The sequence below is a fragment of the Saccopteryx leptura genome, chromosome 3, assembly GCF_036850995.1.
Source record: "Saccopteryx leptura isolate mSacLep1 chromosome 3, mSacLep1_pri_phased_curated, whole genome shotgun sequence".
Lineage (NCBI taxonomy): Eukaryota > Metazoa > Chordata > Mammalia > Chiroptera > Emballonuridae > Saccopteryx > Saccopteryx leptura.
The window spans coordinates 69,319,154-69,333,751 of record NC_089505.1 but is presented as its reverse complement, the minus strand read 5'-3'; the positions used below and the strand labels follow the sequence as shown (position 1 = coordinate 69,333,751).

The following is a 14,598-nucleotide window of genomic DNA, read 5'->3' as shown; positions in this document are numbered from 1 at the left end:
ATCGGCATGCCAATTATCATGTTGCAAAATATCAACCAGCCAAAGCTTTGCAATGGCACATGGCTTGCAGTAAAAAATTAATGAGCAATGTCCTAGAAGCAACAATCTTAACAGGACCTTTCAAAGGTGAAGATGTCCTCATTCCTCGCATTCCTATGATTCCAATGGATATGCCATTTCAATTTAAGAGATTGCAATTCCCAATTCGATTGGCGTTTGCAATCACCATCAACAAAGCTCAGGGCCAATCTTTAGAATTGTGCGGTTTAGATCTAGACACGGATTGCTTCTTACATGGACAATTATATGTTGCGTGTTCTAGAGTTGGCAATCCAGACCATCTGTATATCTGCACAGACAATAGAACAACAAAAAATATTGTATACCCACAAGCATTGTGAAATTAAACATATTAGAAATGTTGTCTTTCTCTTTTCTTTCTTTTCCATTTAACCAGACTGAGCCACGGCAACATGTGGCTGGGTACACCTAGTAAACTAATAATAAAATTATTTCTGGAGGTGAAATTCATGACATGAAATTACTATGCTATTTTGGATGTATAAACCTTAGAGCTGTTTTTCCCTACACCCAGTCCCATCATTCTCTTCACTGCAGGCCTACTCCACTCCTCTGCCCCACCTGCCCTGTCCCTGTGGGAACCTGATTGGGGGTTCCTGAACAGAGTAATGCACTGAGGCACCAAGCAGCAATCCTACAGGCTGAAGGGTGCCCTTTTTCTAATTTCAATTTTATTTTGCAATTCCAGTTCACACTCAGTGTGACTTTATATTAGTGTCAGGCATACAGCATGGTGGTTAGATAGTCACATACTTTACAAAGTGAGCCCCTTACATTTCCAGTGCCCACCGGACACCATGCACAGTTATTACAGTAGTATTGTCTCTGTTGCCTGTGCTGCACTTTACATCCCTGTGACTATTCTGAAGGCTATTTCTTTAGTTCAACTTCTCAGCAAAGGCCTGATTCATTCAAATCCTGGATGCAAACCACGGCCAAGCCCACTTCTGCTGAACACGGTGCCATCAGCATTTTATGTTCTGAGATGCATCTCACAGGAAACCCTTTCCTGTGAGAAACAAACACCACCTGGGTCCCTACTCTGACCTCTGAGAGATGTGAGTCCTCAGCGAGCAGGGGAGTTGGTCCTTCAGGAGCTAAACTTTACTTGGATTCTGTTTTTACATTTTGGGTCTAGAGTCAGTGCTGCCCTCTAGAGGAGAGGCATGAACTCACTGCTCACATTCAGTACAGCTTTGGCCCATAGCCATTGGCTTAAACACAGTCAGTCTCAGAATTCTATACATTGGCTGAAGAAACTGCACTACATACTAAAATGTAAAATGAATTTTTATTTAGTATTACTTAATAATAATTACATGTTGGGATGTTTTATAGGTACGCATCTTTGAACCGGAACAGAAGACCTGAGCACCTGACACTGCTACGTGGATGTCTGCACTGACAGGGCAGTTTGAGGGACCAGAAACTCAGGTGTCAGCCAGGTAACTTCTGGGCAATGGGAGGATAAAGCACAGGTAAAGTTCCATCCTGAGCCTGGGAATAGAGAGGGAGGATCAGAGGGTGGGTGGGCAGGACGAGAACAGAGAGAAGACAAGTCCAGTGGGAGAGGCACAGGCAGAAACAAGGGGCCGTCAGTGGGTGGGTTTTACTTGTTTTCTGTTGTGTCTTATGAGGGTTTCACACCTTAATCAGCTTTCAGGCCAAGGAGAGACAGCTCCAAACAGGGGGACCCAGTTCCCAGAGACAGCCAAGACCTCAGCCAGGAACAGCCTTTCAGACGCAAATCAACCCACCCTGAGCCCATGGTCCCCAGCCACCCCGCCTGCCCTAAATCTCCCAGGACCTGGGACCAGACACACAGAGACCTCCCCACAGGCCCGAACCCCAGATTTATTCATCCCAGGTGATCCTGAACGCTCACACTACCTTCTCTTGTCTTTCTCCTGGAAACCCAATGAAGGCTCTGGCTGGGCTCCCCAAACCTGCATCTGCTTCCCGAGGAACCTGATGCTTCCCAGGGCCCTTCTCTGGTGTGGTGAGTACTCCTCCTGTTGCAGGAATGCAGGATGTGACTCTCTGAGGACAAAAGACACTAGACAACTTACTGAAGGAAAGGGCATTTATTTCGCAGCAGAACAACGTGACCTAATAGGCTTCAACACACAAGCTTCCCAAGGTCAGATTTCTTACATTTCTACACCCTTTCAGTGTTCAGACACAGGGTGCATGATTCCTTTGTCTGTAGCATAGGTAACCCTCCTTTCTCAGGAGGGAGGAGGGAGGAGGGAGGAGAGGAGTTTAGGACCATTTATCTTAACTATTCACAAATCCTGTTTTTTTTTGCTTTGTGCTGCAAGTTGTTCCAGGAAGCCAGTAGGGGAATTTTAATTAAACTGCCTGACCCAGTCATTCCTACAGGCTTTATCCCTCCTCACTCTCAGAATATAAAAGTAATAAATGTTGTCTTTCAATTACTCTCTTTGTCATCACTCTTTCTCTTCCACAACTTAAATTACCAGGAGTACAACTGAGACAGGTGAGTCAGGGGTTTCTAGGGAGAAGGTGACATTGATGTCCCACGACTGTCCCTCTAAACTGTGTGTCTGCACCTTCTCCCCATTTTAAAAGAAGGACCGATCAGTCAGGATGTTGGCCTGGTTGTATGGGGGCCTCCACACCTGCAGAGACAACGGGGGTCTAAGTTCAGTGACTTGCCCAATTTAGCTCTATCTCCAAGCAGGGCTGGGCAGCCCAGCTCCACCTGGAACTAAGGGTCAATCACTGAACTTCCCTGTAGAGAGGGACAGACTTGCTCACCTGGAGTAGAAGAGCCAGGTGAGCCCTTAGGTGGGGAGAAAGCCAGCCCCCATGAGGGCCCCACTGATCAGGGTGAGGACCAGGGGCCAGGAGCCTTGCTGCTCCTCAGTCACACAGCTGCAGGGAGGGGGGCTTCCTGGGGAAGAGCAGAGGGGGTGATGTTGTATCTCCAGGTCTCAGTCCCACCCACAGCTCCAACACCTGACCAGGCAGCCTGCCCCCAGCACCCATCCTGCAACTCATGCTGCACAGAGAGGTTGAAGGAAACATGCTGGAAGCCCAGCAGGTGCTGAGCTTGAAATGTGAACTCCCCTCCATCTGCAGCCCTTGTTGGGGCAGCTCCAGGACCCCAGTGTTGAGGGCTGGGAGGGGCCCAGGGCCTTTCCCTCCTGGGACCAGCTCTGCATGAGACCACCCACTACAAGACTCAGTCTCTTCTCTCCCCATCTCCTTCCAGAACCGGCTGTAGGTTCTGTACCTGCAAGAGATGAAGGGCCCTGTCCTAGCAATCACCCCTGTCCAGGCCCGGCTCCATCTTCTCTGTGACCCACTCCTCTCTCCCTAAGCCTGTCCCCCATTAGACCCCCTGACCTGGCAGCAGCAGGACAGTGGCACTCTGGGCCCCGTGGACATTGCTGGCCTCGCAGCTGAGTCTGAGGCTGGCGCTGAGCTCCTGGCTGAGGCTCAGGGAGCTGTTGGCCCAGGGCCCCGCTGAGCGGGAGGTGACCCTGCAGGAGGCATTGCTGTGGTTCCCCTCCAGCAGCCCCGCCCACAGCCGCCAGCGCAGGGAGGGGGCCAGCTGGACTCCTAAAGAGCAGGTACAGTGCAGACTCTTGTCCTCCCAGGAGCAGGAAGGGCCCAGCAGCTGCGGGGAGACTGTGGGGAGGTCAGCAGTCCCTCTAATCTAATCTCCCTAAGACCCAGAAAATCTGACTTCAGAGGTCACACACTCACGGACCACGGAGAGGCTGAGAGAGAGAGTCTGGGAGCCCAGCGGGTGCCAAGCCTGGCAGAAGAACTCCCCTTCTTCCGCAGTCCCCACACGAGGCAGCTCCAGGGTTGCCTTGCTGGAGATGGGTGTGGCGTTCAGGACTGGGGACGCACGGAACCAGCTCAGCTCTGCAAGGGGGTTGCTGTCAGCCTCACACAGCAGCCTCAGGGCCTCGCCCTCCAGAATGGTCAGAGAGGAGGTGTTCTGCAGAATCTTCAGGGCTTTGGGGAGAGAAGTTCAAAGAAAGAGAGAGAGATGGAGAGGGGTGTGTGTGGAAAGGGGCTATAGACTCCCAGCCACAGAGGTAAGGGAGGGAGGCTGATGATTTTCATCCTTGCCCTTCCCACATCTGATCACATTCAAACTCTGAATGTCCTCTGCTGCATGGTACCCAGGGGAATGGTCACTCCAGATGGGGTAAGTTTTTCCTACCTGTGACATTTCTGAAGGAGATGTCTATGGTGAGGTTCTGGGGCGCATCTGGGACAGAAAGACATGGCCCCGCTTCAGAGAGGAGGAGCAAATGGAAGTCACCCTGAACCCAAGGAGGGCGGTGGGAACAGGGAAGGTGGGATTTTGGTCCTGCTGGGCCATCCCCCCCATGCTTATATCCATACACAAGAGTTCTCAGGTTAGCTCAGCCTCCTCTACACATACACACACACACACACACACACACACACACACACACACACACACACACCAGTCCCACTACCCCGGGACCACCCACCATCCTGTCAACACTCACAAGACACATTGAGCTGGATGGTTCTCCGCGTGGTCACCAAAGTTGCTACCACTGTCACCAGACAGGTGACTTTGGTGCCGTGGTCCTGGGGCCTCGGGGTGAAGGTGAGCACTGCGGAGTGGAGGGTCTGAGTGTTCACTGAGTCAAGAGCATCCCCCACCCAGGAGAAGGTGAGAGGACTTCCCCCTTCGCAGGCCCCTGGCAGGCTGCAGGTCAGCTGTGTGGGGCGGCCGGACTCCAGAGGCTCCGGAATGTGAATGTCAGGCATCTCTGTCAGGGCTGAGGAGGAGAGAGGGAGTTGCCTGGGGTCCAGGGATTGGGGATCCAGAGTGTGACCCTGAGTGGTTCCTCTGCCTCAGGGCCACACTGCTCTGGATCCTCTGTGTTTTCCGCCCACCCTGAGCCCAAGACCTGGATCAGGAAGTGTCCTGGTGTCCTGTTCCTGTTCTAGATCACAGTCCCACACCCCTGGGTCTTTTCCTGGGCCCTGCCATACCTGTCACCTGCACACTCAGCATGCTTTTCAGGTAACTATATGTCACATGTGTCTCCACTCGGAAGAAGTAGGTTCCTGAGTCACTGGTCCTGGCGTCTCTGATGCTCAGGGAACAGTTGTTGGTCCCGGGGTCCGCGAGGAGGAATCGGTTCTGGAACTCTTTCTTCACTGGTCTCTTTGGGTTGTTTGTGGCCACAGGAGCAGCAGTTTTTATGTTGGCCCCTTCCTCGTACCAGTAGGTATAGAGTGTATGTTGGGAAGGAGACGAACTCCCAGGGTAGGAGAAGGAGCAGGGCACGTGGACGCACAGACCCTTTTGCACCGTCACAGATCTCTGCACTCTGATTTCATAGCCTGGCAGCTCCTGCAGGGACCCTGGGGGGATACAAGGTCTCAGCTGCAGCTCCGCCCCACCCCCACTTGCCCAGCCTCCCTTCCTCAGGGCACTCACCCCCTCTCAGCAGCAGCAGCAGCAGCAGCAGAGGCACCATGTCTGCATCTGACAGGACAGAGCTGGTCAAAGTCCCTGTGTCAGGGACTGTGTCAGGGAAGGAACTGCCTAGCTGTGGGGTGGGACCATTCACTCCGACAGCAGGTCATGGGCAAGAGAGCTGTGGCCAGGCCTGGAAGGGGAACTTGAGCTCCACAGGTTGGGGGTGTGGGTGGGGCTGAGGAATCATCCTGGCTCTCCTCCCTGCCCCCTGACCGTTCAGGCAGATAACGGAGACCTCACAGAAACTGCTGAGTCCACAGCCATCAAATGAGAAAAAAATTTTACAGCTCATCCAAGCATCACAGTATCAGTCTCCAGAATATAGAATTTCTACAGACATATAGAAAAAGAATACAAAAAATTGGCTCACCAGGAAGGTGCTCTTTAAAACCACAATAAGATACTACTACAGTGGCTCCAAGTGGATAAACACGAAAGTGTCTGAAAACACGCAGTGTTAGGAGAGTGTGGGCAGTGGTTCTGGAATGTAAAATGGTACCAGTGCTTCAGAGAAAACTGGCCTCGTCCACTAAAGTGAGGACGGCTACCCCACACCCAGCAACTCCCCCCCACACTTCTGTCCAGGAGCAGCATGGTCCCTCTTGTCAGCCATCACTACCCAGGGCAGGCGACTTTTATTTTATTTTATTTTATTTTAATTTTTATGTTTTGTATTTTTCTGAAGCGAGAAGCAGGGAGGCAGAAAGACAGATTTCTGCATGTGCCTGACAGGGATCCACCCGGCATGCCCTCCAGGGGGCAATGCTCTGTTGCAACCAGAGACCTTCTAGTGCCTGAGGGAGAGGCCATGGAGCCAACCTCAGTGCCCCGGCCAACTTTGCTCCAGTGGAGCCTTGGCTATGGGAGGGGAAGAGAGAGATAGGAAGAGGGAAGAGGAGGAAGGTTGGAGAGGCAGATGGGTGCCTCTCGTGTGTACCCTGGCAGGGAATCGAACCTGATACTTCCACACGCCGGGCTGATGCTCTACCACTGAGCCAACCAGCCAGGAGGGCAGGTGACTTTTAAAAGGGTGGCTGTGCCTGACCAGGTGGTGGTGAAGTGGATAGAGCATCGGACTGGGATGCAGAGGACCCAGGTTCGAGCCCCAAGGTCGCCAGCTTGAGCACGGGCTCATCTGGCTTGAGCAAAAGCTCACCAGCTTGGACCCAAGGTCGCTGGCTCGAGCAAGGGGTTACTTGGTCTGCTGAAGGCCCGTGGTCAAGGCACATATGAGAAAGCAATCAATGAACAACTAAGGTGTCAAAACGAAAAACTTATAATTGATGCTTCTCATATCCCTCCGTTCCTATCTGTCTGTCTCTATCTATCCCTCTCTCTGATTTTATCTGTGTCCCTGTATAAAAATAAAATAACAAATAAACAAATAAAAAAGGTAGCTGTAAGGATTTGGGTTGTGAGGGGCTTGATGATGGTTTATAAAAATATAAAACACCCACTTTGAAGACTCACTACAAGAAAATGAATATAAACTATTTTGTATTCTGAGACCAACTCCATTGGCAGAGAGGGTAGTGAGTTTCTCCCACACAAACAAGCAATTCAACTGAATTCTAACACAACCTTCATGGACACAGCATCAGATTCCACAGGTTTAGAGTTCAGTTCCTAACCTGATCCCGAATGACATCAGATGTCAGTCACAAATTCAGGCTACCAACAATGTTACTGACCAGCAGACTATAATCAGAAGTTCCTAAGACCTCCTTGCCTGTGGATTTATTAATTTGCCAAAGAAGTCACAGAACTCAGAAAATAGGTTACTTCGTACATCACTGGTCTATTATAAAAGAGTGTGGCTCAGGGACAGCCAGATGGAAGAGGTGAGAGGGCAGGTGTGGAGTAAGGGGCTGGGGCTTCCATGGCCTCTCTGAGGTCACCTCTCTCCCTGCACCTACCTGTGTTCCCCAACACAGAAGCTCTCAGACCCTGGTCCTCTTGGGTTTTATGGAGGCTGCTTTGCCTAGTCATGATTAATTATATCACTGAACATTGGTGATTGAGTCAACCCCAGCCAGTTCTCTGTCCTTGTCCTCAGGCCTTCATACCACCCGACACTGGAGGCATCTCCCAAGCTGGAGGTGGCAGATGTGGCCCCAAGACAGCCCCACCCCCCTGAGCCCATACTCCGTCCTGTCTGTCAGCAGTGAGCAACAGCTGGGGTGGACAGAGGAGCGGAAGTTGCCACCAAAAGCCACAGGTACAGACAGAGGGCAGGGAAGGAGATCCCGACAACCTGAACCTGGAAGACGGGGCTCAGGGGCAGAGGAGAGGCCAGGCTGACCCCCTCAGAGCACAGGGCCCGTCCTCATGCACCCACACTAATGAGCTGGGGGAAGACGCTGCCATTTTCACACTCAAGAAGGGCCATAGAATTCATCTCAGAGAGGTTGTGTGTGTGTGTGTGTGTGTGTGTGTGTGTGTGTGTGTGTTTGATTTTCTAAATATTCAAATAAAAATCTATTTTTCATGGTGAAATTCATAACAATCACCCATGTAAAATTTGGATGTGTAATCCTGGCACTGTTTCTTCCTACAACACCCCCATCATTCTCTTCATCGCAGGCTTACTCCACTCCTCTGCCCCACCTGCCCTGTCCCTGTGGGACCTGATTGGGGGTTCCTGAACAGAGTAATGCAGTGAAGCACCAAGCAGCAATCACACAGTCTGAAGTTTGCCATATTTCTAATTTAAATTTTATTTTGCAATTCCTGTTCACACTCAGTGTGACTTTATATTAGTGTCAGGCATAGAGCATGGTGGTTAGATAGTCACATACTTTACAAAGTGAGCCCCTTACATTTCCAGTGCCCACCGGACACCATGCACAGTTATTACAGTAGTATTGTCTCTGTTCCCTGTGCTGCACTTGACATCCCTGTGACTATTCCGAAGGCTATTTCTTTAGTTCAACTTCTCAGCAGAGGTCTGACTCATTCAAATCCTGGATGCAAACCACGGTGAAGTCTGCCCTCTGCTGAACACGGTGCCATCAGCATTTTATGTTCTGGGATGCATCTCACAGGAGACCCTTTCCTGTGAGAAACAAACACCACCTGGGTCCCTACTCTGACCTCTGAGAGATGTGAGTCCTCAGCGAGCAGGGGAGTTGGTCCTTCAGGAGCTAAACTTTACTTGGATTCTGTTTTTACATTTTGGGTCTAGAGTCAGTGCTGCCCTCTAGAGGAGAGGCATGAACTCACTGCTCACATTCAGTACAGGTTTGGCCCATAGCCATTGGCTTAAACACAGTCAGTCTCAGAATTCTATAAATTGGCTCAAGAACCTGCACTACATACTAAAATGTAAAACAAATTTTTATTTAGTATTACTTAATAATAATTACATGTTGGGATGTTTTATAGTACTCATCAGAAGGTACGCATCTTTGAACCGGAACAGAAGACCTGAGCACCTGACACTGCTACGTGGATGTCTGCACTGACAGGGCAGTTTGAGGGACCAGAAACTCAGGTGTCAGCCAGGTAACTTCTGGGCAATGGGAGGATAAAGCGCAGGTAAAGTTCCATCCTGAGCCTGGGAATAGAGAGGGAGGGTCAGAGGGTGGGTGGGCAGGACCAGCACAGAGAGAGAGGACAAGTCCAGTGGGAGAGGCACAGGGAGAAACAAGGGGCCGTCAGTGGGTGGGTTTACTTGTTTTCTGTTGTGTCTTATGAGGGTTTCACACCTTAGTCAGCTTTGAGGCCAAGGAGAGACAGCTCCACCCAGGGGCACCCAGTTCCCAGAGACAGCCAAGACCTCTGCCAGGAACAGCCTTTCAGACTCAAACCAACTCACCCTGAGCCCATGGTCCCCAGCCACTCCGCCTGCCCTAAATCTCCCAGGACCTGGGACCAGACACACAGAGACCTCCCCACAGGCCCAAACCCAGATTTATTCATCCCAGCTGATCCTGAACACTCACACTGCCTTCTCTTGTCTTTCTCCTGGAAACCCCAATAAAGGCTCTGGCTGGGCTCCCCAAACCTGCATCTGCTTCCCGAGGAACCTGGTGCTTCCCCGAGGCCCTTGTCTGGTGTGGTGAGTACTCCTCCTGCTGCAGGAATGCAGGATGTGACTCCCGGGGGACAAAAGACACTAGACAACTTACTGAAGGAAAGGGGATTTATTTAGCAGCAGAACAACGTGACCTAATAGGCTTCAACACACAAGCTTCCCAAGGTCAGATTTCTTACATCTTCTATACCCTTTCAGTGTTCAGGCACAGGGTGCATGATTCCTTTGTCTGTAGCATAGGTGACCCTCCTTTCTCAGGAGGGAGGAGGGAGGAGGGAGGAGAGGAGTTTAGGACCATTTGTCTTAACTATTTACAAATCCTGTTTTTCTTGCTTTGTGCTGCAAGTTGTTCCAGGAAGCCAGTAGGGGAATTATAATTAAACTGCCTGACCCAGTCATTCCTACATGCTTTCTCCCTCCTTACTCTCAGAAAATAAAAGTAATAAATGTCATCTTTCAATTACTCTCTTTGTCATCACTCTGTCTCTTCCACAACTTAAAATACCAGGGGTACAATTGAGACAGGTGAGTCAGGGGTTTCTAGGGAGAAGGTGACATTGATGTCCCACGACTGTCCCTCTAAACTGTGTGTCTGCACCTTCTCCCCATTTTAAAAGAAGGACCGATCAGTCAGGATGTTGGCCTGGTTGTATGGGGCCTCCACACCTGCAGAGACAACGGGGGTCTAAGTTCAGTGACTTGCCCAATTTAGCTCTATCTCCAAGCAGGGCTGGGCAGCCCAGCTCCACCTGGAACTAAGGGCCAATCACTGAACTTCCCTGTAGAGAGGGACAGACCTGCTCACCTGGAGTAGTAGAGCCAGGTGAGCCCATAGGTGAGGAGGAAGCCGGCCCCCATGAGGGCCCCTCTGATCAGGGTGAGGACCAGGGGCCAGGAGCCCTGCTGCTCCTCAGTCACACAGCTGCGGGGAGGGGGGCTTCCTGGGGAAGAGCAGAGAGAGGTGATGTTGTATCCCCAGGACTCAGTCCCACCCACAGCTCCAACACCTGACCAGGCAGCCTGCCCCCAGCACTCATCCTGCAACTCACTATGCACAGAGAGGTTGAAGGAAACATGCTGGGAGCCCAGCAGGTGCTGAGCATGAAATGTGAACTCTCCTCCATCTGCAGCCCCTAGTGGGGCAGCTCCAGGACCCCAGTGCTGAGGGATGGGGGGGGGGGCTAGGGCCTTTCCCTCCTGGGACCAACTCAGCATGAGACCACCCACTACAGGACTCAGTCTCTTATCTCCCCACCTTCTTGCAGAATTGGCTGTAGGTTCTGTTCCTGCAGGAGATGGAGGGCCCTGTCCTAGCAATCACCCGGTCCAGGCCCAGCCCCGCCATCAGCTCCATCTTCTCTGTGACCCACTCCTTTCTCTCTAAACCTGTCCCCCATTAGACCCCCTGACCTGGCAGCAGGAGGACAGCGGCGCTCTGGGCCCCGTGGATATTACTGGCCTCGCAGCTGAGTCTGAGGCCAGCGCTGAGCTCCTGGCTGAGGCTCAGGGAGCTGTTGGCCCAGGGCCCCGCTGAGCGGGAGGTGACCCTGCAGGAGGCATTGCTGTGGTTCCCCTCCAGCAGCCCCGCCCCCAGCCGCCAGCGCAGGGAGGGGGCCGGCTGGGCTCGGGAGGAGCAGCTGCAGTGCAGACCCTGGTCCTCCCAGGAGCAGGAGGGGCCCAGCAGCTGCAGGGAGACTGTGGGGAGGGAGGAGCAGGGTCAGCAGTCCCTCTAATCTAATCTCCCTAAGACCCAGAAAATCTAACTTCAGAGGTCACACACTCAGGGACCACGGAGAGGCTGAGAGAGAGAGAGTCTGGGAGCCCAGAGGGTGCGGTTCCCCGCAGGAGAACTCCCCTTCTTCTGCAGTCCCCACAGGAGGCAGCTCCAGGGTTGAGGTGCTGGAGATGGGGGTGGGGATGGGGGTGGCCTTCAGGGGGACACATGGAACCAGCTCAGCTCTGCAAGGAGGTTGCTGTCAGCCTCACACAGCAGCCACAGGGCCTCACCCTCCAGAATGGTCAGAGAGGAGGTGTTCTGCAGAATCTTCAGGGCTTTGGGGAGAGAAGTTCAAAGAGAGAGGGAGAGATGGAGAGGGGTGTGTGTGGAAAGGGGCTATAGGCTCCCAGCCACAGAGGTAAGGGAGGGAGGCTGATGATTTTCATCCTTGCCCTTCCCACATCTGATCACATTCAAACTCTGAATGTCCTCTGCTGCATGGTACCCAGGGGAATGGTCACTCCAGATGGGGTAAGGTTATTCCTACCTGTGACATTTCTGAAGGAGATGCCTATGGCGAGGTTCCGGGGGGCATCTGGGACAGAAAGACATGGACCCGTTTCAAAGGGGAGGAGTGGATAGAAGTCACCCTGAACCCAAGGAGGGCGGTGGGAACAGGGAAGGTGGGATTTTGGTCCTGCTGGGCCATCCCCCCCATGCTTATATCCATGCACAAGAGTTCTCAAGTTAGCTCAGCATCCCCTACACACACACACACACACACACACACACACACACACACACACACACACACACGCAGAGACACACACACCAGTCCCACCAGTCCTAATACCGCGGGACCACCCACCATCCTCTCAACACTCACAAGACACATTGAGGTGGACGGTACTCTGCATGGTCATCAAAGTTGCTACCAGTGTCACCAGACAAGTGACTTTGGTGTCGTGGTCCTGGGGCCTCGGGGTGAAGGTGGGCACTGAGGAGTGGAGGGTCTGAGGAGAAGGGGAGACGGCTTCCCCCTTCGCAGGCCCCTGGCAGGCTGCAGGTCAGCTGTGTGGGGCGGCCGGACTCCAGAGGCTCCGGAATATCAATGTCGGGCGTCTCTGTCAGGGCTGAGGAGGAGAGAGGGAGTTGCCTGGGGTCCAGGGCTCGAGGACTGAGAGTGTGACCCTGAGTGGTTCCTCTGCCTCAGGGCCACAGCTGCTCTGGGTCCTCTGTGTTTTTCGCCCACCCTGAGCCCAAGACCTGGATCAGGAAGTGTCCTGGTGTCCTGTTCCTGTTCTAGAACACAGTCCCACACCCCTGGGTCTTTTCCTGGGTCCTGCCATACCTGTCACCTGCACACTCAGCATCTTATCCTTGTAACTATGTTTCACATGTGTCTCCACTCGGAAGAAGTAGGTTCCTGAGTCACTGGTCCTGGCGTCTCTGATGCTCAGGGAACAGTTGTTGGTCCCGGGGTCCGCGAGGAGGAATCGGTTCTGGAACTCTTTCTTCACTGGTTTCTTTGGGTTGTTTGTGGCCACAGGATCATCATTATTTGGGATGGCCCCTTTCTCATACCAGTAGGTATACAGTGTATGTTGGGAAGGAGACGAACTCCCAGGGTAGGAGAAGGAGCAGGGCACGTGGACCCACAGACCCTCCTGCACCATCACAGATCTCTGCACTTGGAGCTTATAGCCTGGCTGCTCCTGCAGGGACCCTGGGGGGACACAAGGTCTCAGCTGCAGCTCCGCCCCACCCCCACTTGCCCAGCCTCCCTTCCTCAGGGCACTCACCCCCCCACAGCAGGGGCAGCAGCAGCAGGGGCACCATGTCTGCATCTGACAGGACAGAGCTCCTCCAGGTCCCTGTGTGGGAGGGAATATCTGAGGTGTGGGGTGAGGCTGAGGGCACCCTAACAGGAAGACAGAGCTGCGGCCAGTCCTGGGAGGGAACTAGGGCTCTACAGGCCACGCAGGGTAGCAGGGAGTTTGAGGAACCATCTGTCTCACCTCCCCGAAAACTCCAGCCTGCCGGCTGACATACCAAGGCCCCCAGGGGTGGAGAGGCTTGTCCAGATGTGAATCTGAAAGTGGTCCCCTTACAGATGATGTTTAAGTCAAGAGAGTGGTCACTCATTGTGGTCAGAGCTGATCCTGGTGACTTGGGGGGACCCATCCTTCAGCTGAAACCATTGGATATTCTGGGAAAGTATAGTTTTGAATTTTATTTAGACCGCTCAAGAGCTATAAGAGAGTAAGGAATTTAGACCCCACTCCAGTGGAGGGTGGAGCCCAGGGGGAATGTTGAGCATTAAAGCCACTTCCTCTGAGGGATTTGGGGGACGTGGATGCACCGCTGTTGCTTGTCAAGGGTCTGAAGGTCTGTGGGACAGTGACTGTGCTCGGGCCCCTTGAAATGGGACTTGTGAAGACAGATTATGCCGTATTCAGCGGGGACACCGAAGGCTGGACCTCAGCACAGCTGCACATTTACTGCCTTAAAGCCCAAGAAACTTCACCTTCAGGGCCCTCACGTGCTTGGTCCCTTTTCAAAGCCCCAGCAAGGGCTCCAGGGATGTCTGGGAATCAGCTGCAATCCTGCTGCTCTTTTATGAAAGAAACAAACTTCATAAGCTTTTCTCCACACTTGTCACTGACTTGAAAGAGTTCAGACCTCCAGTGACAAGTTTTGCGATTGAAAGAAAGTTTTGGGGTGAAGAGGTTACCGGGAGATATAGGAGGGGGAGAGGAGGGGGCCAAACATATGGTGACAGAACATGATTTGACTTTGGGTGATGGGTGTACAACATAATCAACTGTTCAAATGCTACAGAAACGTTTACCTAAAACCTATGTACTCTTATTGATCAATGTCACCCCGTTAAATTTAATTTTCTAAATAAAATTTTAAAAAAAGTAAGTTTCATAAACTATGCAGGAGAAAAAGACATGTCAATAAACTGTGCCAAAGGAAATATTAAATTCTTGATCTATTCTTTTTTTTATTATTATTATTATTTTATTTTATTATTATTTTTTTTTTTTGTATTTTTCTGAAGCTGGAAACAGGGAGAGACAGTCAGAACGACTCCCGCATGCGCCTGAACGGGATCCACCCAGCACGCCCACTAGAATGGTGACAACTCCAGTGCCATGCAGACTTTTCCTGGATGTGGACTTTTCCTGGACTCCTGCTCCCTGTGACAGCTCCTAAAAAGCTGAACTGTGGTTGGGTTGCATTTTTCAG

General features: G+C 52.1%; 1 protein-coding gene and 2 pseudogenes across 1 annotated transcript; all 3 read right to left on the bottom strand.

The window, feature by feature from the left end:
* The window catches only part of LOC136397102 (sialic acid-binding Ig-like lectin 14), an 83,241-nt pseudogene extending 73,648 nt beyond the window's left edge, over positions 1 to 9,593 (bottom strand).
* Positions 2,243 to 4,586, bottom strand: LOC136397103 (sialic acid-binding Ig-like lectin 14). The gene is made up of 5 exons (XM_066371699.1): positions 4,557 to 4,586; positions 4,286 to 4,388; positions 3,817 to 4,074; positions 2,863 to 2,998; positions 2,243 to 2,723 (listed from the first exon to the last, which is right to left on the bottom strand). The coding sequence occupies exons 1-4, from the start codon at positions 4,584 to 4,586 to the stop codon at positions 2,889 to 2,891; spliced, it is 501 nt and encodes a 166-aa protein (XP_066227796.1). The 3' UTR covers positions 2,243 to 2,723; positions 2,863 to 2,888.
* A 143-nt stretch (positions 9,594 to 9,736) lies between the features above and the next one.
* LOC136399198 (sialic acid-binding Ig-like lectin 14) overlaps positions 9,737 to 14,598 on the bottom strand; it is a 47,124-nt pseudogene continuing 42,262 nt past the window's right edge.